Genomic DNA, 27699 nt, shown 5'->3' with positions numbered 1-27699 from the left:
ATGCCGGGCAGGAAATCTTCCAAGGAGAAGAAGCGGCGCCGCTCGCGTTCCTGCTGTCCGGAGGGAGCCCCGGGTCCGGGCGGCGGTGGCGGCAGCGGCGGCGAGAGGAAGCGGCGGAGCACCGAGTCCAGCCACGGTGCCCTGGAGGTAGCGCGCGGGAAAGAGGGAGAGGCGGGAAGGAGGGAGAGGCGACAAGGAGGGCGCTTTGCGGGTCTGGCCGCCGCTTCCCGCTCTCCGCCTCCGGGTGACGGGGCTCGGGCCCGCCGGGGTGTTGTGAGGCGCGGCCCGCCCTTCCTTCCGCGGCGCCCCGGCGGGGCGAGGCCCGGCCCCTGTCACTCCGTGAGGCGGCTGCGGGAAGGGGCCGGGGGCGGGCGGCGGCGCCCTCGTCCCGGTTGTGCGGCAGCAAGCGCAGGGCCCGTGACGTCCGGTCGAAACTTGTCAGCGTGAGCTGCGCAGAGGAGAAAAACTCGGGCGGGCGGCGCGGAGGGGCGTGCGGCAGAGGCGCCCGCGGCGAGGACGGGCGGTGCCGTGGCCCTGCCCGGGCAGGGCAGCCCGGCCCGTGTTCCCCCGGCGGGGAGCGGGGTGGAGGTGACCCCATCGCGGCGCTCGTGCTCGCAGGGTAGTGGGTCTGTTCTCGGAGCTGTTGGTGCACGAGTACAAAAATGCGTGTGACACACGCTCCTGAGTGAATTGTGGGGCTCTCAAAGTCATAGAATCATAGAATGGCGTAGGGTGGAAGGGACCTTAGAGATCATCTAATCCAAGCTCCCTGTCATGGGCAGGGACGCCTCTCAACTAGATCAGGCTGCTCAAAAATATATTGTTTCGGTTTGTTTGTTTGTTGTGTTGTTGTTGTTTTGGTTTTTAACTGTAGAGGTCTTCCGCTGCTGTATGGAAGATATATTTTCCAATATGGAGCCTGCTTTTGTTCTCAGAAGTCTGTGTCACACAGGGCATTGTATACCGATTTCCTTCTTCACAGGGTAGCTGTAAACTATATTAGTGATTTAATTTCACAGCAGATCAGAGAGATGGATTTCTGCTGCCTTAAAGCCTGCTTTCATGTATAAGCAACAGCTGAGTATTTGCAGACAATGTTTTCCAGTTGATATCTAAAAATACTTTTTGCCTCTTGAAGCTTTTAAAATTACCCCTAGGATAAGAATGGTTCCAGTAACCAAAAACATGACTTTGGTAAGGCAATTAGCTTGCAAACTAGAACAGTTTGGGAAGCTCAGCAGTCCACCTTAAGCGGTACCTCACAATTATGAAGGAAAAACTATTGAAAGCAGAAATGAAGCTGTAAGTTTCCTTCTTCTCTAGTTCACTAGCAAATGTGAAAGTTGTACTTGCCCTCCTTGATTTTAGGAAGCAAAATGCAATGTACCATCTGGAGAAAAGGTGGAAGAAGCTGAACAACCAAGTGATATAGAAGAAGGAGGATTAGATCTCAGTGTGTCACTCAAACCTGTCAGTTTCTACATCACCGACAAAAAAGAAATGCTTCAACAGTGTTTCTGTGTCATAGGGGAGAAGAAACTACAGAAGATGCTGCCTGATATTTTAAAGGTACAGAAATAATACATTTACTGTTTATATACTTTTTACAACCTTGAATGGTTATGAAATAAAGCATGTTAATCTCCCAAGTCTAGTGGACTTCCAGCTATAAAGCTGCCTGTATATTGCTTCCATAAAGATTATATCAAGTTTCAGAAAGTAAGACTTTTTTTAAGATTTTACTTCTTTTTCCACTGCTCAGCCATTGCTGAACCGCAGGCTACTTATTTTTATATTGTCTGTCTGTACTGGTTAGTTAAATGGAGTTTCATAATGGCGTGGAGTAAATTCAGTAGTGCTGTTCACTGATAAATATGCTTATTTATTAATAAAAGTTTGATTTCTGTTTGTGTCAGCTGAATTTCTTTTTATGGTATTAAATTAGTGTCTCAGATAAGGCAATAGAACCTCTTTTACATAAACAGCTTCTGAAGCTGTAACTTCTGTGGACTTTAGTGGTCATATTGCTAGAGCTTTACTGGCTTAGAACATCACGCTTTTTGAGTCTTGCGAACTGCAGGACTTGGCAAAAATAAATTAGGCTAGCAGCCTGTACAGAAGAAGAGGCTGTAGATGAAATGCCATTTCTGTGATTGTTCGTAATTTTAAAATTTTTGTCTGTATCTTTATGAATCATATTAATATAAGCGAGGCAGGACTTCTTCATTTTAAACACGTAGTGCATTGCATACAGTCTCATCCATTTAGAAAAGAGGTCTGAAGCAGCTGGACGCAAAGGCATTACTGAGTTTGAAAGTTGCCTGGTGGTGTAGAGCCAAATCTACAGTAGGATCGTGAATGTTACAATATGCGCAACACTTCCTAATTTGGGTACTTGCACGTGGTATCATAGTTCATTTGAAAGTGTGGAATGACCACTTTTTTTCACCAAGAGGACACCAAGTAGTATGAAAGACAGGAAGGTAACTGAAATACCCATAAACTCTGTGGCAGTGTGTGGTATGTATCAAGCCTGAGAAACGGAGCACAATTTATGTATTTCCTATGTTTTCTTTATTATGATATACGACTGTTGATGTGTTGTCAATAGCAACATTTGCTTCAGTTAGTGAACTTGGATTCAGCAGTTGGCTCTGGTCTTTGTGGGCTTAGTTATGTGACCCACCTGCTCCTGAGTAATGGAGAATTAAGAGTAATCAGGGCTACAGTTGTTTGCTGTTCCATGCTTCACATATATGTCCCAGTATTTCTACTACTCAGTGTTGCAGCTGCAGTGAAAACTACAAGCTGTCAGCCAAATAACTGATAGTGTGTATTGCTTAATTTTTCAGAAGAAAACACACACGCATACTATTTCTGGTGGTGGTCAAAACTGAAACACCTAACTGGTGTTCTTCAGTAGTTGCGTCAGTGCAGACCAGAATAGGGAAGGGGCTTGCAATCTGAGTTAATTCTTCATTCAGTACATTTGGAGTACTACTTACCGTTTGTAACTACTCTGTCCTCAGAAACTTTTGGCAGCTCGTGATCTTGTCTTGTCTGTCTTCTTAGAACTGTTCTGTGGATGAAATCAAAAGGCTTTGCTTGGAGCAGTTGGAGCTGTTATCCGAAAAAAAACTGTTGAAGATACTTGAAGGTATGAATGAAACTTTTAGGCACCACTGTACACCAGAGAATAGTCTGCTTCTAAACTGGATTTTCACTCCATTGTCTAGCTACTAATATATGTATACACACACCCACACTAAGAATCGTATATTAGTGTGTATATATACTACTATACGTACGTATATTAGTATTACATATATACTCATGCTAATAGTGTATGTATACACATAGTGTGTGTATATATATATATATGTTTATATGCTGGTTTTGATCTTTTAAGCTTGGATGAAATCATCTGTTGATTTAGAAGCTATTAGGGACACATTCAGAAAACAGTAGTATAAGCTTCTTTTCCTTATTGCCCAAACTAAGAACAAAGCTTTTGACTTGGTGGAAAAAGTAAAGCTAGGAGTGTAGAAGTGTTGCTCACCTGGGCTGCAGCTCCAAAGATGCCGTTGCATCTTCCACAGCCAGGAGGAAGTGGCCCGCCTTTTGTAGGCAGGGTCTCAACCTTAGTTAATTAGTTAATTACATTCAGTTTCAATTCAAGCCAGCTGGGTAATAATAATTGGATGCCACATAGTATTGTTTGAAATCCATTATTTTAGGTAAACTGAGATTAAGTTTGCTCCTGGTTCTCTTCAGGGGAAGTCTGACATACAGTAATACCAGTTCAGTTGTGTTAGCACTTGCAGTAGAGTATGTGGTGTAGTTGAAGGATTCTTGGTGGATCACTCTGCTCTGCTGAGACAGACAGTTCATATACTTTAAGGATACGACGTTCCAGCTTTTCAGTATCGTATTGAGCTTCCACTTGGTATGTAAGAGCTGCAGAATTTATTTGTAAACATACTTCTGTCTTCTCAGTTAAGTGGAGCTCTTTGAATCTTGAATGCTGCAGAGTTCCTTCTATTAATTCTGTCTCCTTTTAATGCCTACAGTATTGCACTAGCAATAGCTATTCTGTTTTTTTCGTAATACAGTGTGACTGAAAAATGCCAACCGTGCAGCTAGCAGAAAACTCAGTTTTTCGTTTTGACTAAGTCTGAGTTTAGAACATTTGCTTTAACTGGGGAGAAGAAACCTCTTCTACTGATTGCAATAGAGTTAATCATTAAGAGTAAGTCTAACTATATAGCATTAATTATATTACCTGCCTAAATTTTCATGTTTGAAACTGTATATCTAGGCAAGAATGGAGCTGATTCTGATACTGAGGAGGAGGCAGATGAAGGAGACAAGACTGGAGGTGAATCAGTCAGTCAGTGAGTAAAAGACGAAACACTTAATTTAAGAATACTGAACAAACCAGGGATTTTTCATGAGAAATTATCAAATGTAACGTTGAAAGACCCAATTGCTACATCCTTAATTATGTGATTACTTCAGTTGAATGACAATGAGCTGTGACTGCTAGCAAGCACTGAAATTATAAAAATGGCCTTATCGCTTTACAGTGTTAAATATATCTTGAGCAGGTAGGTGGGTTTCATAGTGGTGTTGACTCCCATCAGTTGAGTTGTGGTAATGGAACAAGTGAGTATCCCCTTCCGACTTAGGTCAGGGTATTGTGTGTTTGCAGTTCAGCTGAGATGTATCCCTTCTCTTCCAGTCTTCTTTCTGCTCCTTCATTCCTGCCTCAGTTGAAGCAGCACTGACACTTGCCTCTCCCCATGTTCTCTGTTAGGGATGTTGCAGCATGTCTGGAGTTTCAAGAACAGAGGCTTCTGGTTTCTTAATCTTAGGTTAACATCTGTCAGTTTTATAAAGGCCAACACTTTTAACCTTTTCTTAAAGTACTTGTCTGTTTTTTTCAAGACAAGTCTTGTGTAGTATTTTACTAAGTCACTTTTTTATTGAAGGGGTGAACTCTTTCTGACAGTTTCTACAGAAGTAGTGAAGCAGAAAAGAAAGTACTAGTTGTCAGCGCAATGTATCACCTGTAGAAGACAAAATAAAAAGCTTTTCTGTTTCATTGCTGACCTGATTACAGCTGGTCCAGATTCAGTGCACAAACATAATAAACTGCTGAGACAATACAAGATAATACACCAGTGTTGGGCAGATTAAAGTACCTCTTATTTGCAGATTTGGTTGGTTCATCTGGGTGTATTAAATAGAAACAAATGGATGGGAAAGGTAGTGATAGTAATCCAAATTTCACATTCTAGTCAGTATTTTTGATTTAACAGAGACCTGGTTTTTGATCCTGTCTTTGATTCAGAGCAAGTTATGAAGTTATTGAATGAAGTAATTTTCCTTGATCACGTCTCATCATATAATATACTAGAAAACAGAGTGATACTAAGTTAAGTGGCTGCTGTGCAGATTCCTGAGAGTAAAAGGTTCTGTATGGAATCCAGGTACGTGAGCCCAGGTGAGCGTTGCACTAGCGTGGAGCATGCCGACATGAAAGGCTAGCATAGAGCAAATTTACAGCATTTGTTAGCAAGAAACTGTAAGAGTTAACTTCTTTCTGCTGAATATTGTTCTATTACAAATTCAGCATTTTTTTTTTTTTAATCTCAGAAGAGTGATGAGAAGTATCTTTAAAGACGGATAAAAAGAGAGCTCCAAATTACTGTGGTCGCATACTAGCATGGCATGAAAAGAAGAGGGTATTAAATTTGTATACTGTGCCTTAGCTTTAGATTAGCATATCTTCTGGTCCCATTGCTTGGAAGACATGATGTTGTGCTACCCTTTCTTAAATCTATGCTGCAGTATACATAATTAGGAAAAAATATTTCTTAAGAACAAGCAAATAAAGCAAGATTAGGAAGTCGAGAGCAGAACTGAACTATGAACTGAAATGCTTCTGCGTGGCCACAAGATGGTGGTGAGTGCCCACCTGTTCAGGAAAGCAGTGTTCGTTCACTACCAGTCCAGTCCAATCAATTCCAAAAGAATAAAATGTGCTGTAAAAATACTTTTGGCTTCTAAAAATTCTTTTGCTGACAGTAGGTAGTCTTTGAAGGAGCGTGGGTTTTGTGCAATCAGTGATAGTGTCAAGGCAACAGGAGGAAACTTTACAGCAAGTTTTGATGCGTGGGGTTTTTTTTTCAGTTGATAATTTCTTTTTACGTAGCGGTTAAAATGGGTGTAGGTAATTTCACAGCCAGTGTTTGGACCATAGAGGTCACTCTGAGTTTTCCGACAAAGGGGTGATGGTGATTCCTCAGCGAAATTTGGTGTCAGAGCTCAGGGCGATACTAGAGATGTGAAGTTTCTGGCCTGGATACTATTGGTGCAAGATCAGATCTTTCCAAGTGACACACTGCTGTCCAATGCAGAGATGAGTCCTCAGTTCAAAGTGATGAAGCGTGTGTGTGAGGGAGGATGGGATAGGGACAGCCTAAGCAGCTTTTGCTCTTAAGTTGTTTCTCTCACATCTCAGTCCTCCCTCTGTTGCAGCTGGCCCGACAAGTCTTGGCAGTCCTGGCAGGATGACCTCTGGCCAGTGGGCACCCGGGGAGCGGGGCACTTCGCAGCACTCCGAGCCACACCACTATGACCATCTTCAGTTGAGTGGCAGTGCGGGCAGCCACTCATGCAGGAGGCTGGAGGCAGGCCTCCCCACCTCCCCGCTCTCTCAACTGCAGATCCCATGTGATGTGGGTTTATTTGACCCCTTTTTAAATATGTTGTTCACAGAAGAGCTGACTGGCTCACCCCTGGCCAGAGGCAGATCTGACTTGGAGCCGAGGAAGCTTCTTGCAGCTCCTTATAGGGGCTGTCCCTGTAGCCCTTCCCACTCTGCCAAAACCCCACTGCATAAACCCAACACACACCTCTCAGCCTGTAAAGTGATTTCTCTAGCTGACTGCTCCTAATAGGTGTCATTCCCAGAAAGTAGTCTGTTTTTTCTCCTTTCACAGCCCTGGGACCAACTCAGGCAGGGTGATGCCTCTGCACTGATGAAGTTACTGGGGTTTCTCTGCTTGCCATTTTCCTCTGCTCCTCACCGGGCCTTTGTGCTTATGGTGACTCACCATTTAACACATAACCTAATGGACAGGATAATGCAACAGAGACCTGAGTGTGGTAAGCCTTGGCAAGTCACTGGAGAGCAAAACCTGAAATTTCTGGGAAGATGTGCTGTGACAGCATCATGGACAGATTCAGCTGGTGGTCTGTGCTGGCCTCTGGCCTAACCCCACCCAGTAATGAGCAAATGAAAATAAATGAGCAAACTCTCTTTGTTTGTGAAGAGGCAAAGTTTAAATATTTTTCTGAAGGGTTTAGCCATGTATACAGAACTTCCTGCTCAGCATAGCTATTTGAACATCTAGTTTGTATCCATTCCTTCTCTTTCAAACCTGTCTGAGAATGGAATGTCCAACAGAAATTAAAAGATTGAGAGAATATTTCTTGAGTTGACCAAGTAGGAAAGCAAGCTGAAAGGATACATATCACTGAATTATGAGAAAAACGCATCACAGTAAATTGTCTGTTCCTAGTTTATTATAATGGCACTGGACAGTACCTTTCTCTTTCCTTATTTAAGATGCAGAACATATAAAAATCTTTTTTTCAGGTGCTACGTGCATGTGAAAACAGCTACACATTCTCTTTAATCAATTATTGCATGCTACCATGCATGTTTATGGTGCAATGAGTACAAAAAGTGGGAGAAACATAAACATCTATTGATTGCCGCAACAACAGAAAAGGGAATAACAATCAAAATAACTGTCTCTCAGACCAAGATGGCGAGAAGTATTACGGTGTTCACCTTCCTGACATATCCATTGGACACCTGAAAAAAGAAAATTTTTGAGAACATGGGGAAAATAGATCTGTATTCAATTTTAGGGAGGGCCTTCCGGCCATTACTGGAAAACAAGTTGTTAAAGTCATCATATTTACATCAGTGATACCAGAATGGTGCTATCCTTTTTATAACGCTGTCTAGGTCCCACAGGCAGGATAGTTGAATTGATTCCTTATTAATATGTATGAAACCGATGCCACACTGACATTCAGAGTAGGAAATTGGCAATACTACTGTCAAAATGCTCATTAAACATGGCAATTGAACTTTTCCTGTGATTCTGGATCCTTCTGCCTTCCTTCTTCCTGTGTAATTCACAGTATTTTCACGGTTTGTATAACCAATATGTGCAAAATGTATGAAGGACATGAACATTTCACAAAATATCTTTTCCTTATCCGTTGTATAAAGCAGTTGAAACCTTACAGGTTGAGGGTGCGAATCTTTAAATAGAAGATATAAATGTAGATACTGAATACAATTTGACAGTTGAGTTGCATTTAGTTTTAAAAAGTGTCCCTGTGTGAAACTATGAGATTGTGATGTAGGAGAGGTGGATGGTGGTGGTGAGATGGTAACTTCAGGAAAATATCTTCCTAATTGAAAAAAAACCCAGTAAATAGAATTTGAATGCAACTGAAACTGTATTTTATTTTTTCAAAATCATTTAACTGTGTGACAATTTATTCTGAGTTTTGGAGAAAAGCTTCTAATATTAGGGAGGGATAGGAGGGGCTACCAGTGAGGATTGTTGTTCTGAAAGGCGAGGATGTAGTGGAAATAATTACTTTATTCTTGTGTATAACTAGGCAAAGTGAAAAAAAATAATCTAATTCTCAAGTGCTCAGATTAGCACTCTGTACATTCCTTTAGCCTACTGTAGCTGGTTTATTGGCCTATTACCACATAATTTCTTTATTTAAAGTACATGTTTCTCAGAAAAGTTCTCAAACTATAAAAGACGTAGATGAAAATGTTGTCTTACTTGTTTCCAGACAGGATAACAGTATAGACTCTACTTCTTCTCTCAAAGAAGACAGCAAGCTGGAAGGTCAGGAGTCTAAACAAGGTATGTAGTGGAGAAAGCTGAAATTTTGTTTTCTTGATGTTGCGCAGTGACTAATTCCAGATAACTGATAACCCTCTTCTGACCAGTACCTGCAATCACAGAGTAGCAGAAATCAGCTGGTGTAGGGTTATAGCATCTCCCTTGAGCCCAATTCCACAAAAGGAGAGGGTAACATGGGAGAAGACATTGTAGGAACTTTGGCTTCTTTCTTCTGTGAGACTGCAGAGTTTTTTGCGGCTAGAAGCAAATTGCAGCTCTTCAAAGTTTGCTAGTTTAGCTTCTGGAACATAACTGAAGCTCTTGCAAAGCTCATTTGGCTCTTCATGTGTAGTTTTTTAGCTGAAGAGGAACTTCAGTCATTTCAATTTCTTGGTATATAGAGGATTGCTAATACTGCTGCTGCCATTTAGTTCGTCAAGAGTCAGTTTTACTTTCTGTTGAGACGATCATAAGAGTCTACAGTACTGTTTTGACATTCGTAGAAATCCATTACAATAACTGCTTGCCAAGGCACTGCTCGTAATTTAGTCACATTGTTCAGTCTCGATGATACGTGATACCTTGTTTGCTTTGATTGTGCAGCGCTGGGGTCCGACGGAATGGTGCTTAACACCAACCGCTGCGGATAACTAGCGCGTTTTACTTGAAGTCAGTGCTTGTGGAAGTACGCGCTAAAATCTTTGAATTTCTGAGGATGAACGTTTTGTCTTGTATGTTTTCTCTTCTTAAATGCAAAAATGTAGTGATTGAGGCATTCAGATACTACAACAATTGGCAGAATAAAAAATGGAAAAGCAGGTCAGTTAGTGGTGCACATTTGAGTACCTGCTTCGTAAGGACACTTCTTAACCTGCAGCAGTATTTGTTTTATTCCAGTCATTAAATCAGCACCATGTAACAACTGCCAGTGTTACTTTTTACATGAAGCACTGGAATTGTAGGTGTTTGTCTCAGTCTGTTTATTTTCATTTGGGCTCGCTGTACGCAGTAACATCAGAAATAGCTTCTCCAATCAAAGAATATTGCAAATTCTCTTCTGCAAAGATCTAACATTATTTGCTTCCTGCAACTCCTATTTCACAGTTTGGAGTGCTGTCTAAAAGATGTCTCTTGGAGTAACTTTGTGAAACGTGTTTTTTTCTGGAGTAATTAGTAAGGGAAATTAAACAGAGAAGGAAAGAGTCACAGTAAAAGCATCAAAACTTTTAGGAGCAGGTTGCTATTGCTTTGTCAGGAATATTTTAAATGTTGCTTGTTGTACTACACGGAGCGACCTTAGAACTGACAGGTTTCCTGTGGATCTCTTCCACTTTTGTATTATCAAAGGAAATTGATGACTGTTGCAGGTGATTGCTTCACGGTTGTTTTTTATGACTTAATCAACCAGAGTATCATGATGGCTTTGGGCTGTAGCAGTGTCTCCACTCAAGATGTTAGCTTTAAAGAGCTTTTGAGAATATCAATATGAATTTAAAAATATAACTCTAATCATTCTGCTGAGCTGCAGCCTGTGATGCTATGGGGAAAAAAGAGAGAATGAGAGGATAACCAGAAGTAGATAAAATAAAATTAAAAAATGAAATTAAATGTGCTAAAGTGAATTTCGCAACTGTAGCTGAAAGAGAAAGTGGAAGTTATCAAAATGAAAAAGATAATGAAAAATGCCAACCACGATCTTTATTACTGACCAAAATTACAACTGCAAAAGAGGGAAATAATAAAGCCTATCAGCTAATTAAACATCTGTGGGCTAATGAGCTTGTATGAACACTGTATTACACAGTTTTGGAGGCTCCAAATCCTGAATGGAACACAAGGCAGCCTTACCTAGCTTCCAGGTCCATACTAACTCAAGGACAGATGTGAATGACTGTTAATACCTTGTGGTGGGTTGACCCCACCCAGGAGTAGGCACCCACCAGCTGCTCAGTTAGTGCTCCCCCACTGGGGTGGGAGAGATGATCAGAAGAGCAAAGAGGAGAAAAACTTGTGGGTCAAGATAAAGACAGTTTAGTAAGTGAAGCCAAACAGTAACAACAGAGCAAAGCTACTTAGGGTTGAAGGTGGCCCTGGTATGTTCATCCGGTTATTTTTTATACACACTGCTGTGATGAGGACTTTTTATAGCATCAGAATTGTTTATTTTTTAGGCTTTCAGTTTTTATTGCTTGGAAATTGTGATTTATCTTACAAAAACCAAAGACCGAAAGTTGTCTGTAAACTTCCTCTGTATAGCTTGTCGTACGTTTTCCAGGGTTGGATTTTCTTTCTTGTCAGCTTTGATTAGAATGTTGGAGATGTCACATGTAAGCTGTATGTGTTCCCACATATGCTGTGTTTACTCGTATGAGTGCAATTTTTTCGTTATGAGGTACTGTATTGATAACTGTATAAGAGCCTAAATCATGAGTGCATTCACAGTCAGGGTAACATACAGTGTTCCGACTAGAGAAGGTGCTCCCCTAGACCTGCTGTTTGTGAACAGAGAAGGTCTCGTGGGAGATGTGATGGTTGGAGGACACCTGGGGCATAGTGACCACGAGATAATAGAATTCTCTATTCTAGGGGAAGTTAGGAGGGGGAGCACTAAAACAACCAAGCTGGACTTCGGGAGAGCAGACTTTGGACTGTTTAGAAGTCTGATTGATAGAGTACAGTGGGAGACAGCTCTCAAGGGTAAAGGAGCACAGGAGGGCTGGTTACTCCTCAAAAAGGAAATTCTGGAGGCACAAGAGCGAGCTGTTCCTGTGTGCCGGAAATCGAGTCGCCGGGGTAGAAAACCGGCTTGGATGACCAAGGAGATTTGGGAACACCTCAAAAGAAAAAGGGATGTCTATAAGTTTTGGAAGAATGGGCAGTCATCCAGGGAGGATTACAGGGAGGAAGTTAGGGCATGTAGGGAGATAATCAGGGGGGCAAAAGCCCAACTGGAACTTAGACTAGCCTGCTCCGTAAAGGACAACAAAAAGTCCTTCTATAAATACATTAATAACAAAAGGAGGGCTAAAGATCACCTCCAGCCCCTACTGGACACAGAGGGTACGTTAGTCACTAGTGATGAGGACAAGGCTGAGGTCCTTAATGCCTTCTTTGCCTCAGTCTTTAATAAGGTTAGTAGTTCCCAGGTGAGCCGGCCTATGGTGGTCAGTTTGACCTCGGTGACGGGCAAAGTCATGGAACAGGTTATCTTGAGTGCTATTAATGAGCACATACAGGTTAACCGGGTGATCAGGCCCAGTCAACATGGGTTTATGAAAGGCAGGTCTTGCCAATCAAACCTGATCACCTTCTATGATGGGGTGACCCGCCTGGTTGATGAGGGAAGGGCTGTGGATGTAGTTTTCCTTGACCTTAGAAAAGCCTTTGATACAGTTTCTCATAGTGTTCTGGTTGCGAAACTGGTAACTGCTGGCCTGGATAGGCACACCCTCCTTTGGGTTAAAGACTGGCTGGATGGCTGGGCCCAAAGAGTGGTGGTAAACGGGGCTAAATCCGGCTGGAGGCCGGTCACCAGTGGGGTTCCCCAGGGCTCAGTGCTGGGTCCAGTTCTGTTTAACATGTTTTTCAATGACCTGGATGAGGGGATTGAGTCTACCCTCAGTAAGTTTGTGGACGACACCAAGCTGGGAGACTGTGTCAATCTGCTCGAGGGTAGGGAGGCCCTTCAGAGGGATTTGAACAGACTGGATCGTTGGGCTGAGGCCAATGGCATGAGCTTTAATAAGGACAAGTGCAGAGTCCTTCACTTGGGGTGTAAAAACCCCAAGCATCACTATAGGCTCGGGGAAGAGTGGCTGGAGAGCTGCCTGGCGGAGAAGGACCTGGGGGTGTTGGTTGACTAGCGGCTTGATATGAGCCAGCAGTGTGCCCAGGTGGCCAAGAAAGTCAGTAGGATACTGGTGTGTATCAAGAATAGTGTGACCAGCAGGAGCAGGGAAGTGATCCTGCCCCTGTACTCGGCACTGGTGAGGCCGCACCTGGAATATTGTGTCCAGTTTTGGGCCCCTCGCTTTAAGAGAGATATTGAGCTCCTGGAGTGGGTCCAGAGAAGGGCGACTAAACTGGTCAAGGGGCTGGAAAATAAAACTTATGGGGAGCGGCTGAGGGAATTGGAGCTGTTTAGCCTGAAGAAGAGGAGGCTGAGGGGAGACTTGATTACAGCCTACAAATACTTGAGAAGGGATGGTAGGGAGGTAGGGGAAGGGCTCTTTACATTAGTGATGGGTGATAGGACAAGAGGAAATGGGTATAAGCTTAGTCAGGGCAGATTCATGTTGGATGTTAGGAAGTATTTCTTCTCTGAAAGGGTTGTCAGCCACTGGAATAGGCTGCCCAGGGAGGTGGTTGAGTCCCCATCCCTGGATGTGTTTAAGAAAAGGGTGGATGTACTGCTTAGGGACATGGTTTAATGGGGGATTAGGGACGGTTGGACTGGATGATCTCTAGGGTCTTTTCCAACCTAGAAATTCTATGATTCTATAATTCTAAATCGGGACTTAAATGCTGTGACAAATCATAGCCTGTGATCAGGAGTGAATATCTGAATATCTTTTTTTAAATGTACATGGTAAAAAAATCTTTAATCTTGAATCAAGAAAACCCTATGAGTTATGTTTTAAAATGTTGCTATTGTTTATAAAATCAATTTGAGATTTTTTTTTAACCAGAAAAAAAAATATTCCGTCTCTTTTTCTTATTTGGTTTTCTGTTTCTTAAGCAGAGAAAGCACATTTATAGCTTTCTAAGGAGTCACTATTGATTTTTTTTTTTTCCCCACACCCTCAGGATAAGCAGGAATGTCGTAAACCCTGAGAAATAGATCTTTCTTAAGGTTTTACGACACTGCTCATGAATTAAGACTAAGTACATGCATGTATCAAAAGACGTTTTAAAATGTTTTAAAAAAGAGTAATGTTTTTCAATAGCCTTATTTGTTTTCCCATTAAAAGTAAAAGTAGTCTCTTTTGAGTTTGCCTGATTAAACTGATTTTGAACAAGAACAATTTAATTTTTCTAATCCATACTGTACTGCTGCTATTGTACAGAACTTCCACCTAGTGTGAGGGATTTGAACAAAAACTCCAGAAGAAAGTACAAATCACTGTGTGGATGGGGAGTTTTTTTACACTTCACACTTGTGTTTTCAAGAAAAATCTCACGTTCTTTTTGTTGCATTTTAAAATTTTCCTGTATAATAAAAAACACTGAAACATTAATAGCATAAACCAAAGATTTCTAAAAACATCATTTCAAAGATGCTTTACTCTTTTTTGAAAGGGGATAGAATATTTGTACTGGATATGAAACCCACATCAAAGGAGTATTCTTATTGAGAAGAATTATTAAAGAAATATTTCCAGAAGTTTTCCAGCAGTAAAACATTAAATCTACGCATCTTGACCAAAAAATCCAGTGATAGGAAGATAATTAGTTAAAGGTATTAAAATCATAGGTCCCTGCTGTGTTAAACTGCATTATCAGTGTGTGTTTTTTAATAGTTTGAATGTCTGTAAGATTCTGATTACCTGATATTAAAAAATGAACAATTCACAGAGGAAGTACTTGCTTGGGTTTCCGGTATATTGGTGGTTTTGTTGTTGATGAGCAATTCTTGCAAATGAGTACTTCTAGCCCTGCAGATTGGAGGTTCAGGAACCAGAGGTGCGGATGCTTGAAACTAGCCATTCCAAAAAAAACCCCAGCAATTAACAAGTTTGAGGGAAGGGATCCTTTTAAAGCCAGATGTTAACGTATTAGTTTTAAGAATCAGAGTCACAGAATTTTTTAGGTCAGAAGGACTGTTTTGTGATCTTCAAATCCAATGCCCCTGCTCAAGCAAGTCAGCTAGAGCAGGTTGCTCAGGACCACATGCTGTCAAGTTTTGAATGCGCAAGGATGGAGACTCCACAACGTCTCTGGGAAACCTGCTCCAGCATTTCAATTTTTGCCCATTGCTACTAGTCCTGTCAGTGTGAGGTACTGAGAAGAGTTTGACTCCCTTGTCTTCGTGCTCTCCCATATTCTTAAAGGAGAATTAAAGAAAAGAAACTAAAAAGGTTTGCAATACTGTCTGAATATATATTAAATAAATAATATTTTTTATATATAGAAGGTCGTTATAGACTAAATTAGCTTACACGGGAATGTAAACTTTCTTTGAATCTTTGTGGTAAGAAACTATGTGTATTTCAAAACCACAGATCTTTAGCTCCAAACCCTCATTATTAAAAGGGAACACAGCCATACCTCTGGGTAGTGGTAGTATCAAAAGCAATTATAAAGCCTTTGGAAACAGTAACTTTACCTCATCTGACTATAAACTTCATTTTAAGCAGGAAGCAGTCCTACTGTAAGTTTCCATGGGTACAAAGGTTCGTGAAGGACCGTTGTGGTTTAGCCCAGCCAGCCACTAAACTCCACACAGTCTCTCACTCATCCTCCCCCAGGAGATGGGGAAGGGAATTAAAGGGGAAAAGGGAAAGTGACCTGTGGGTTGAGTTAAGAACAATTTAACACTACTACTAATATATGAATATATATATGTACAGCGATAAACATATATACCAAAAAGCGATGCACAGTGTAGTTGCTCACCACCCCTTGAACAAGGCTTGTCTTGTCCCACACTAACGATCCCAAAACAGATAAGTCCCAACACTGCAATCCTGGACAAGTGAGAGGCCCGAAAAGAGAGTGAGAGAGAGAGGAGTACGAGAGTGAGAGCCCCGGAAGAGCAAAAGCCCTTCTTTCCAGCTGACCCTCATTTTATACTGGGCATGACACTGCATGATATGGAGTACTAATTGGCCAGTTTGACCCTCGGTCCTAAATATCAGTTCAAATCATAAGGGGAGTCGTGGACCCTCTGTCCTGGCCATGCTTCCCACCAACCTGTTGTGCTCCTGCACACTGACAGGAACATGGGAAGCTGGGAAGTCCTTGAGACCTCAGTGCCAACTATAAACATCAGTGCGCTGTCAGCATTCTTCTCATAATGATTCTCAGACTAAAACCAAAACACGGAGCTCTTCTGGCTGCTAAAAAGAAGAGCTGACTCTGTCCCAGCTGAAACCAGGACAAGGACTAATAATTTCTGAGGCCAATGTGTCAAAAGCAATAGTCTGTCTGTAGCCATATTGTGAGAACAGTTGCTCAGGTTCTGTTAGAGTTTTGCTTTTATTTTATTGCACTACCTCTTCCAATTATTTTTTTTTTTAAATGGACTCCTAGCCAGCATTAAAAGCCAATCCTGTAACTTTCTCATGTTTTTACTGAGTTAAATATGTCTGAAATATTTGTGATATATTCTGAATAGTTGCACTATAAGTGGAGTATCTTTTAAATTTTTAATACTGTGCCTGACTATAGTGTCCCACTGCTTTTAAAGTATACAAAATAGTTTTAAGTGTAATTTTTAAAATTGCATTTTGAAAACTGAGTTTACTTTCAAGATAATAAACAATAATCAGTTTTACACTGCAGAGGCTTCCTTGTGATATAAAACCTTATGACATTTTAATTAGGAAAATAGATCATGTAATTCCGTAGGGTGGAATAAATTTTCCTGATACTGCTGCTTTGCTATACTGCATGTTCTTCTAAATTGACATAAAAATGCATTAACACTGGTGTAAATTAGATCAGCCTTAAAAACTAGAGGAGAAAAAGAGGAGAGATTAGTGTGTTAAATACATAGATCTTTTTTTTCCACTCTCTTAGTCTGCAGAGAAACACTTTAAACGGAAGCGATTTTGTAAATAGGCAACTATATGATTGTTACATTTGTGTTACAGGTAAGGGAGAAGATAGTGATGTCCTCAGCATAAATGCAGATGCATATGATAGTGACATAGAAGGCCCATGCAATGAAGAAGATGGCCCAGATACACAAGAAAACACTGTCAGAAGTGGAGCCGGTCAGATAGATGACCTTCAGAAGGACATTGAGAAAAGCGTGAATGAGATACTGGGGTTGGCAGAGTCCAGCCCAAAGGAGCCCAAAACAGCAACCTTAGCTGTTCCTCCGTCAGAAGATGTTCAGCCATCAGCACAGCAGCTGGAGCTTCTGGAGCTGGAGATGAGGGCCAGAGCTATTAAGGCTTTGATGAAAGCTGGTGATGTAAAAAAACAGTCCTGAGATTGTTTAGATTTAATTTTCAGTGTTTGTTTTGAAGGATTGATGTCTGTTCTCTTCAGCGCTAAAGTGTATTTGGATTGGATATCGCATTCCTCATTCAAACCCTACTGTGTATCCTGACCCGTGGCTTAAGCCATTGATAGTTGGTTTCATTGCCTTTGGTGTGCTGCTTCCATGACCTGCACAGACAGGGTGGTTTGATGCTTCCCTGAGATCAGATCTCTTTGTGCTGGATTACCAAGGAGTGTCACAGTGTGTGGAGCTATGCCAGGAACATGGTGCCTTCCAGAAAGGTTAAGAGAATAAAGTTCTTTATAACCCCATGGTTAGAAATTATCAGCAATTTTATTTATTAGCAACTTGTTAAACTACTGGAGAAACTTGATTTATATGTACTTCATTAAAAATACCATTTTGAAGAGGTCTTTTGTCGTGTGACTGCCTTCAGCAGTCCATGATGGGACTTGAGATTACTTATTTCTCCTTGGGGCCCAGCTCATAATAATGTAGCTATTCTAGTTAAAATGAATGATGATTGACTTAAAAGTATACTTAATTTTTAGAAAGCTGAATTCCTAAAGGGAGAGATTTTTTCCTTTCAAATAAACAGTTGAACCGTGTTATTTTCAGAGTTATGGAAGTGCCTGAAAGTGACAAATTCCAGAGTTTTTGTACTGTTGGTCGTGTAATTTTGCTACTCTTCTCGGCTATTTATCTTCTGTGTCATAATGGAAATAAAGAAAACAATTCTTTCTTGACTGTGAAGCTTTTTTGTTTAATATTTGGCATAATATTTAGGGCAATGCAGCAAATAAGACTATTTAAAAGACCTTGAGTTTTTAACATTTACTGATGTAGTCATTTCATATCCCCTTTAATCAGGAAAATCCACTTAATTGCTGTATAAATGTTTTTTAGAAAAGGCATTAAATGTATTTATTATGTAAGGTTTTAAAATAGCCATTCTACTTTTATCCATTTCAAGGGTATTTCTTTGTAAGTAAATTGAATTACAGGATTATGTTTCCTGCTATGATTTCTTACAACAATTAACATAATTCTGATTTTGTTTAGAATTAGTGCTGGTTTTATATCCGATGCTAATCAAATGCATATTACAATATTTGTGTGTGTGTTTGCACACATACAGAAATTGATATTTTGTTTAAGGTGTGATGTTTACAAATGTGGTCCTTGTTAAGTAAAATGATGTATTATATGTTTTTACTCCTGATTTTCTCTTGGTTGTTACTTAGAAAGCAAATTAGATACTTGGCAGCAGTAGTGTAGATAATTTCCACATGCTATTGTGCAATGTTACTGCAGACTTTGTTCTATTCAAATATTACGTCTTGAATTCTCTTGCAAAGTTTGTAAATTTTTTTCTCCTTCCTTTTTCCGTCTTTATTCTCTTTTTCACCTTTATTCTCTTCCCTTTCTGTTTTTTTCCTCTTTCCTTTTAACCCCTTTTTCACCCTTTTCCCTTTCTTTGTTGGTGATCAAGTGCATTGTCTTTAGTAGCAAGCTTCTTATATATTTCTTAAAGTATGATTGATTTCCTCTATAATCAACAGTATTGTGACAAAAATGGTAGCAAAATAGTAGTGTAAATTTGATTATGAACTAAAACCTTCATTAAATTCAGCTGAGAAAATTACAGTGTGCGTTCACTAAGTGGTGGCAGTGACCTGAGTAAATTTCACCTGACTGTAATCACTTATCCATGACAACAACATTTTTCTATTATTTTTTTAGCAAATGGGGGATGTAAATTAGAATACGTGTGTGCAGTTCAAAAAGTAACTTAACTGTCTCAGGGTGTGTGTGTTTTGTCGTCAGTTAATTTAATTTGGCTGTTTGGTGAACTTGTAACAAGCTTGAGTGTGGAGAAACGAAGGCATGTAATGAGAGGAAGACAGTTGGCAAAACCTACATCTGCTGTCTTGTTGTGTGTAAAGTCGTAAGGAGTGGAGCTGCATTAGGCTGTAAAAATTAGTTTTACCGCTGCTATACTTGGGTCCTTAAGGCAGCGAATAGCTCGCTTCGCCTGCTGTGGAAACAAAAAAGCACGCGGCAAGGACATTTGCTTCCCAGTCCTACTGTACAACCCTGTATATCCCAACCAGTAGGAAAACTTGTTCCTTATGGTTTGCCTCTCGTCTTTCACGTCAAGGTTCATTTGCCAATTCTGCGATCTGACGTAGCGTTGATGGGGCTTGCAACATACCAAGCAATGTGAATAAACAAAAATCAGTCCTTAATATTGAAAAAGATGTACAATACAGCAATAGTTGATTGATAGGATAAATGTTTGTAGACCTGTATCTTTCCTTTTTTGCTGGTATTCCCAACAGCTGTGGTTTAGTCACCTGCTGAGGTGATTCCGTGCTGACTGCACGCTCCTGTGTGGCTCCCATGTATTTCTGCCAGGCACTGAACAGCGGTAGGCTACTTCTTGCAGGAGCCATGCCGTGGTAACGTGTGACTTAGAGTGTCTTAGGAAAGCTGAATGTAAATCAGGTTTAATTGGAAATATGTTTCCTGTGCCATCAGAAGAGCTGGTACAGTCTAGTGTTCAAAGTCCTTTCAGTGATGTCACAGAACTATACATTTGCACTTGTTTGGCAGCAAGGAAATACTGCTAGAAGTAACGATAAACTAGAACGAGGTTCTCTTCTACTGCCTTCTTGCTGGAGGTGTAAGGCATTTATTTCTGAACCGCCCATTGCCGAGGGGAGCTGCTCTGGAGCGGGTCTGATCCACAGCGGAGTAGCAGATCTTGGCACACAGTGGCTTTTCCTCTGCTCAGCCTGAGACACAAACAGGAGCAGCACCAGAAAAAAATCCAAGATCAAGGGGATCCTGTATCTTCTCTCCCAGGCCGAAGGCAATAGCTTAAAGGAAAGGAGTGGATGGAGGCAAGTCCATGCTCGGGGAGGCAGGTGAACACCTGCCTTACCCACCTCACCTTCCCAGGTGCCTCTGCACAACAGGTATGAGGCTCTGGATGTGGAAGGCCCATCGATGGATGATGTGGATGACTGTCCATCTACAACAGAGGTGTTGCCAGGGTCAGAAAGGCATACCCCCTTCATCACAACCACCTCCATGAGGAAGAAAAGATGGGTTATATTTGTAGGCGACTCCCTTCTGAGGGAAACAGAGAATCCAATATGCCAGAGAGACCCTCCTCTTAGGGAAGTCTGCCGCCTTCTGGCGCCTGGGTTAAGGGCATCGCCAGGAAACCTCCTAGCTTGGTACAGCCCTCGGACTATTACCTATTACTGCTCTTCTGTGTGGTTGGCCATGAAGCCACAACGTGTAGTGCAAGGGTGATCAAGAGAGACTTCATGGCCCTGGGACAGGTGGTAAGGGCATCTGGAGCACAGGATATTTTTGCCTTTCCTTCCAATTGCAGGCAGCGACACTGGAAGAAACAGAGGTGACTGGTCTGCTAATACGTGGCTCCGTGGCTGGTGTCATTGCCACAATTTTGATAATGAGATGGCCTATATGGCACAAGGCTAGCTGATGCCAGATGGAATTCACCTTTCTCAAAGGGACAGCAAGGGACTTTGCTCACAAGTTAGCGGGGCTCATTGACAGGAATTTAAACTAGGCTTGAAGGAGGAGTGGAATATCAGGCTTGCCGGTGAAGAGCAGCAGAAAGGAATTTCAGCCGCTCCAGCCAATAAGTCAGTTTCACTGCAGGCCCAACTTAAATGCCTCTGTGCAAACTCAGGGAGCGTGGGGAAGGGGAATAAACAAAAGAAGTTGAGAGGTATGTGCACGCCTGCAGGGCTATAATCTTATTGGCATCACAGAGATGTGGTGAGATGAATCCTATGACTGGAGCGTCGGAATGGAAAGATACAGACTCTTTAGGAAGGACAGCCAGGGGAGACGAAGAGGAGGTGTTGCTCTCTATGTCAAAGACCAGCTGGAGTGCATGGAGCTGCACCTGGGGACGGATGAGGAGCCAACTGAGAGCTTATGGGTCAGGATTAAAGGAAGGGCACAGTACATAGTAGTGGGGGTCTGCTACAGGCCACCTGACCAGGAAGACCGAGTGGATGAGGCCCTCTACAGACAGATAGGAGCAGCCACACGTTAACGAGCCATGGTCCTCAAGGGGAACTTGAATCACCCTGATAACTGTTAATGGACGACATAGCAGGGCATAAGCAAGCCAACAGGTTCTTGGAAAGCATTGATTATAACTTCCTTCTCCAAGTGATAGAGGAACCAATGAGGAGAGGTGCTATGCTAGACCTCATTCTTAGCAACAAGGAGGGGCTGGTGGGGAACGTGAAACTCAAGGGCAGCCTTGGCTCTAGTGACCTTAAAATGGTGGCGTTCAAGATCCTGAGGGCAACTAGGAGGGCACTCAGCAAGCTCACTACCCTGGATTTCAGGAGAGCAGACTGGCTTCCTCAGGGATCTCCTTGGTAAAGTTGCATGGGATGAAGCCCTGGAGGGAAGAGGGGCCCAAGAAAGCTGGTTAATATTCAAGGATCACCTCCTCCAAGCTCAGGAGCAGTGCATCCCAACAAAGAGAGAGTCAGGCAAAAACGCCAGGAGGTCTGCCGGGATGAACAAGGAGCTCGGGAAAAGCTCAAACACAAAAAGGAAGCCTACAGATGGTGGAAGCAAGGACAGGTAGCCTGTAGTAGGAATTACCCAAGCAACCAGGGACCAGGTTAGGAAAAATAAAGCCCTGATGGAACGAAATCTGGCCAGGGACATCAAGGGTGACAAGAAAAGCTTCTATAGGTACATAGGTGATAAAAGGAGGGCTAAGGAAAATGTAGACCCTCTCTGTGAGGGAACTGGAGACCTAGTTACCTGGGATATGGAGAAGGCTGATGTACTCAATGACTTTTTGGCCTCAGTCTTCACTGGCAAATGCTCTAGCTCACTGCCCAAGTTACAGAAGGCAAAGGCAGGGGCTAGGAGAATTAAGAACCACCTACTGTAGGAGAAGACCAGGTTTGAGACCATTTGAGGAACCTGAAGGTGCACAAGTCCATGGGACCTGATGAGGTGCATCTCCAGGTCCTGAAGGAACTGGCAGATGAAGTTGTTAAACCGTTATGAGAAGTCGTGGCAGTCCAGTAAAGTTCCCACCAACAGGAAAAGGGGAAACCTAGCCCCCGGTTTTAGAAAGGGAAAAAATGAAGATTCAGGAGAACTACAGGCCAGTCAGTCTCACCTCTGTGCCCAGCAAGATCATGGAGCAGATCCTCTGGAAACTATGCTAAGGCACATGGAAAATAAGGAGATGATTGGTGACAGCCAACATGGCTTCACTAAGAGCAAATCATGCCTGAAAAATTTGGTGGCCTTCTAGGATGAGATTACAGCATTGGTTGATAAAGGAAGAGCAATTGATGTCATCTACCTGGACTTGTCCAAAGCATTTGATACTGTCTTGCTCAACATCTAAATTGGAGAGACATGGATATGATGGATGAACGTGGTGGTGGATAAGGAACTGGCTGGATGGCGGCACTCAAAGAGTTGTGGTCAATGGTTCAATGTCCAAGTGGAGGCCAGTGATGAGTGGCGTTCCTCAGGGGTCAGTACTGGGGCCAGTGCTGTTTAACATCTCTGTCGGTGACATGGACAGTGGGATCGAGTGCACCCTCAGCAAGTTTGCTGATGACATCTAGCTCCGTGGTGTGGTCTACACGCTGGAGGGAAAGAGTGCCATCCAGAGGGACCTTGACAGGCTGGAGAGATGGGCCTATGAGAACCTCATGAAGTTCAACAAGGCCAAGTGCAAGGTCCTGCACGTGGGTCAGGGCAATCCCAAGCACAAGTACAGGCTGAGTGGAGAATGGATTGAGAACAGCCCTGAGGAAAAGGACTTGGGGGTTCTGGCTGATGAGAAGCTCAATATGAGCTGGCAATGTGCACTTGCAGTCCAGAAAGCCAACCATATTGTGGGCTACATCCAAAGAAGCGTGGCCAGCAGGTCGAGGGAGGTGATTCTGCCCCTCTACTCAGCTCTCATGAGACCCCACCTGGAATACTGCATTCAGCTCTGGAGTCCCCAACACAAGAAGGACATGGAGCTGCTGGAGCAAGTCCAGAGGAGGGCCACCAAGATGATCCGAGGGCTGGAACACCTCTCCTATGAAGACAGGCTGAGAGAGTTGGGGCTGTTCAGCCTGGAGAAGAGAAGGCTCTGGGGTGATCTTATTGCAGTACTTGAAGGGGGCCTACAGGAAAGCTGGAGAGGGACTTTTTACAAGGGCATGTAGTGATAGGACAAGGGGCAATGGGTTTAAACTGAAAGAGGGGAGATTTCAATTAGATCTAAGGAAGAAATTCTTCATTCTGAGGGTGGTGAGGCAGTGGAACGGGTTACCCAGAGAAGTTGTGGATGCCCCATCCCTGGAAGTGTTCAAGGCCAGGTTTGATGAGGCTTTGAGCAATGTGATCTAGTGAAAAGTATCCCTGCCTATGGCAGGGGGTTTGGAACTAGATGATCTTTGAGGTCTCTTCCAACCCACACTGCGTCTGGTTTGGAAGATTCTGATTCTATGAACTGAGCTTCATTTTGCTATTGGTTTTCCTGGTCAACTTAGAAGTTCATTTCGTAGTGTACTGAACTGTCAAAGGTTATTATTTCGAGGTCTGTATCAAGAAGTTGCATATGCTAACTTTGATATGTAGTTTGACAATTCTGAAACAGGTTTGCTATGCATATGACAGAGAAGATTTTTAATTACAGCCTAATTAAATTTGAAATTAAAAGAGAAGGATTCCAAGAAAATTAAATTAAACTGTTGTGGTGGGTCGACCCTGGCTGGATGCTAGGTGCCCACCAAAGCTGTTCTCTCTCTCCCTCTCCTCAGCAGGACAGCGGGGAGAGAATATAATGAAGCGCTCATGGGTCAAGATAAGAACAGGAGATCACTGACCAATTACCTTCGCAGGCACAATGCACTCAACTTGGAGAAATTAGTGTCCTGGTTTTAGCTGGGATCGGGTTAGCTCTTCTTTTTAGCAGCTAGAAGAGCTCTGTGTTTTGGTTTTGCTCACAGGCTCGCTCTGAGAAGAATGCTGATAGCAAGCTGATGTTTGTGGTTCAGTCCTCCTTGGAGTTTCACGTCCAACCACAAACTAGCTGCTAAAAAGAAGAGCTAACCCGGTCCCAGCTAAAACCAGGAGAATTAGTTTGATTTATTATGAATCAAATCAGCGTAGGATAATGATAAGATATAAAACCATATCTTAAAACGCCTTTCCCCTGCCCCTCTTCTTCCCAGGTTTACCTTTACTCCCGAGTTCTCTACCTCCTCCCGCCCAGCGGGTGCAGGTGTACGGGGAATGGGGTTGTGGTCAGTTAATCACATGTAGTTTCTGCCCTCTTCCTCCTCAGGGAGAGGACTCCTCACACTCTCTCTCTGCTCCAATGTGGGGTCCCTCCATGGAAGACAGTCCTCCACGATCTTCTCTAATGTGAGTCCTTCTCACAGGCCGCAGCTTCTCACAAACTGCTCCAGCATGGGTCCCTTCCACAGGGTGCAGTCCTTCAGGAACAGGTTGCTTCTGTGTGAGTCCCCGTGGCATCACAAGTCCTGCCAGCAAACTTGCTCTGTCGTGGGGTCCTCTCTCCACGAGGCCACAGGTCCTGCCAGGAGCCTGTTCCAGCACCGGCTTCCCACAGGGAATCCACCTGCTCCAGTGTGAGGTCCTCCATGGGCTGCAGGTGAGTCTCTGCTCCACCGTGAACCTTCATGGGCTGCAGAGCACAGCCTGCCTCACTGTGGTCTTCACCATGAGTTGCAGGGAAGTCTCTGCTCCAGCACCTGGAGCACCTCCTCCTCCTCCTCCTCCTCCTCCTTCTTCACTGACCTTGGATGTCTGCAGAGTCGTTCTCACATATTCTCACTCCTTTCTCTGTCTGCAATTGCTGTTGCCCAGGTTTTTTTCCCCCTTCTTAACTATGTTATCATAGAGGCACTACTACTGTTGCTGATGGGCTCGGCCCTGGCCAGAGGCAGGATGGTCTTGGAGACGGCTGGAATTGGCTCTATCCGACATGGGGGAAGCTTCTAGCATCTACAGAAGCCACCTCTGTAGCCCCCTGTTACCAAAACCTTGCCATACAAACCCAATACAGATGTTTATAAAATAAAATAAAATAAAATAAAATAAAATAAAATAAAATAAAATAAAATAAAATAAAATATAAATAAGAGAGACTTCATGTGATTGATTGCACCACTGCTAATTCATTTTTAAGATATTGTACCTTTGCTACTTATTTTAAAACAGATCAGCTAAATCATGTGTGTTCCTGCATTGATTAGTATTACAGTACAGTTAAGAAAATCCAGTGTATTTAAAATATTTATCATACAACTGTTTTGTTGTTCACTTTTAAATATCTCTTTGATTTTTTCCTCAAAAAATAAATTTAATATTTCACTTGGAAGAAGAGGCAATTTGTATGTAAAATGCAGTCATGAATTATTTATGAAACCTTAAAATAATTTTACTGGATTTTGATCAACCACTTTGTTGGGAAAAAGTATTATATGCTGGGTGTTGGTCAGCATGAGGAAAAAGATCTTGATTATATTGTGGACTGCAACACAAACATTTTCTAATGATTTTTGACTGTCCTTATAGATGAAGCACAGTGCTTTTTTGAGGAGGAGGGTTGATTGTCTTTGTATTAGGTAAATAAAAAGGCGTTACTCCCCAGAGAGTCAAATTATTTATTATTTCTGTTTAGAGGCTTTGATGTTATTTTTTTGATGATTTCACAGAGAATAATAATTAAACTTCAAGATGCCACTTGTAAGAGACAAATCACAGGTATTTCCTCAGGAAAGAATTAGTTCTGTTTGTACCACTCTTTTCATTACAGTATTTGCTCTCAAAAATATTTTGCCTAAGAGACTCAGTGCCTTCCATAACTTTTATTTTTAAGCTGTTTTATAAAATATAGAATCATAGAATAGTTTGGGTTAGAAGGGACCTTTAAAGGCCACATAGTCCAACCCCCTTGCAATGAGCAGGGACATCTTCAACAAATCAGGTTGCTCAGACCCCTGTCCAATCTGACCTTGAATGTTTCCAGGAATGAGGCATCTGTCACCTCTCTGGGCAACCTATTCCAGTGTTTCACCACCCTCATCATAAAAAAATTCTTCTTTATATCTAGTCCAAATCTACCTTCTCTTAGTTTAAATCTATTGCTCCTTGTTCTATGACAACAGACCCTGTCAAAAAGTTTCTTCCCATCTTTTTACAAGCCCCCTTTAAGTATTAACAGGCTGCAATAAGGTCTCCCAAGAGCCTTTTCTTCTCCAGGCTAAACAGCCCTGACTCTCTCAGCGTTTCTTCACAGGAGAGTTGTCCCAGCCCTCCAACCATTTTTGTGGCCCTCTTCTGGACCTACAGATCCATGTATTTCCTGTGTTAAGGACGCCAGAGCTGAACACAGTACTCCAGGTGGGGTCTCATGAGAGCAGAGTAGAGGGGCAGAATCCCTTCCCTTGACCTGCTGGACATGCTTCTTTGGATGCAGCCCAGGATGTGATTGGCTTTCTGGGCTGCAAGTGCATATTGCTGGCTCATATTGAGCTTCTCATCAACCAGTACCCTCAAGCTTTCCTCCTCAATTGAGGACTGCTCTCAATACCTTCATACCCCAGTCTATACTGATACCGGGGTTGCCCCAACCCATGTGCAGGACCTTGCACTTGGCCTTGTTGAACTTCATTAGGATCACACAGTCTCACTTCTTGACTTTGTCCTGGTCCCTCTGGATGGCATCCCTTCCCACAGGTGTGTCAATCACAGCACTCAACGTGGTGTCAATTGCAAATTTGCTCAATCCCACTGCCGATGTCATTGATTAAGACATTAAATAGTACTGGTCCTAACACAGACCCCTGAGGGACATCATTTGTCACCAGTCTTCATCTGAACGTTGAGCCGTTGATCGCTACGCTCTGGATGTGACCATGCAACCAAGTCCTCATCCACCAAACTGTCCACCCATCAAAATCATATCTCTCCAGTTTAGAGAGAAGGATGTTGTGGGGGCCTATCACTGTGTCAATGGCTTTACAGAAGTGTGGGTAGACAACATCCATAGCTCTTCCCTTGTCCACTGACATTTTCACTCTATCATAGAAGGCCACTAGGTTGGTCAGGCAGGCCTTGCCCTTGGCGAAGCCACGCTGACTGTCTTGAATCACCTCCCTGTCCTCCATGTGCCTTAGCATAGCTTCTAGAAGAATCTGTTCCATGATCTTCCCAGACACAGAGGTGAGCCTGATAGGTTGGTAGTTCTCAGAGTCCTCCTTTCTACCCCTTGTTAAAAACAGATGCAATATTTCCCTTTTTCCAATCACCAAAGACTTTTCAAATGCCGTAGAGAGTGGCTTGGCAACTTCATCAGCCAATTCCCTCTGGGCTCTAGGATGCCTCTTGTCAAGTCCCATAGACTTATGCATGCTCAGGTTCTCTAGGTGGTCACATACCTGACTTTCTCTATGTTGTTTGCTCTTTAAAAATACTGTAATTATTAATCACAGTGAATTAAGGTTTTGATCACTGACT

General features: G+C 42.6%; 1 protein-coding gene across 1 annotated transcript; it reads left to right on the top strand.

Annotated features, from left to right (window-relative positions):
• Nucleotides 1–18044, top strand: CAAP1 (caspase activity and apoptosis inhibitor 1). The gene is made up of 6 exons (XM_086629358.1): nt 1–147; nt 1369–1569; nt 3073–3157; nt 4319–4394; nt 8899–8972; nt 16766–18044. The coding sequence occupies exons 1-6, from the start codon at nt 1–3 to the stop codon at nt 17107–17109; spliced, it is 927 nt and encodes a 308-aa protein (XP_086485484.1). The 3' UTR covers nt 17110–18044.
• The last annotated feature ends 9655 nt before the right edge of the window (nt 18045–27699 follow it).

The sequence above is a fragment of the Tauraco erythrolophus genome, chromosome Z, assembly GCF_009769465.1.
Source record: "Tauraco erythrolophus isolate bTauEry1 chromosome Z, bTauEry1.pri, whole genome shotgun sequence".
In the NCBI taxonomy this organism is placed as follows: domain Eukaryota; kingdom Metazoa; phylum Chordata; class Aves; order Musophagiformes; family Musophagidae; genus Tauraco; species Tauraco erythrolophus.
This window is presented reverse-complemented; position numbering and strand designations above follow the sequence as displayed.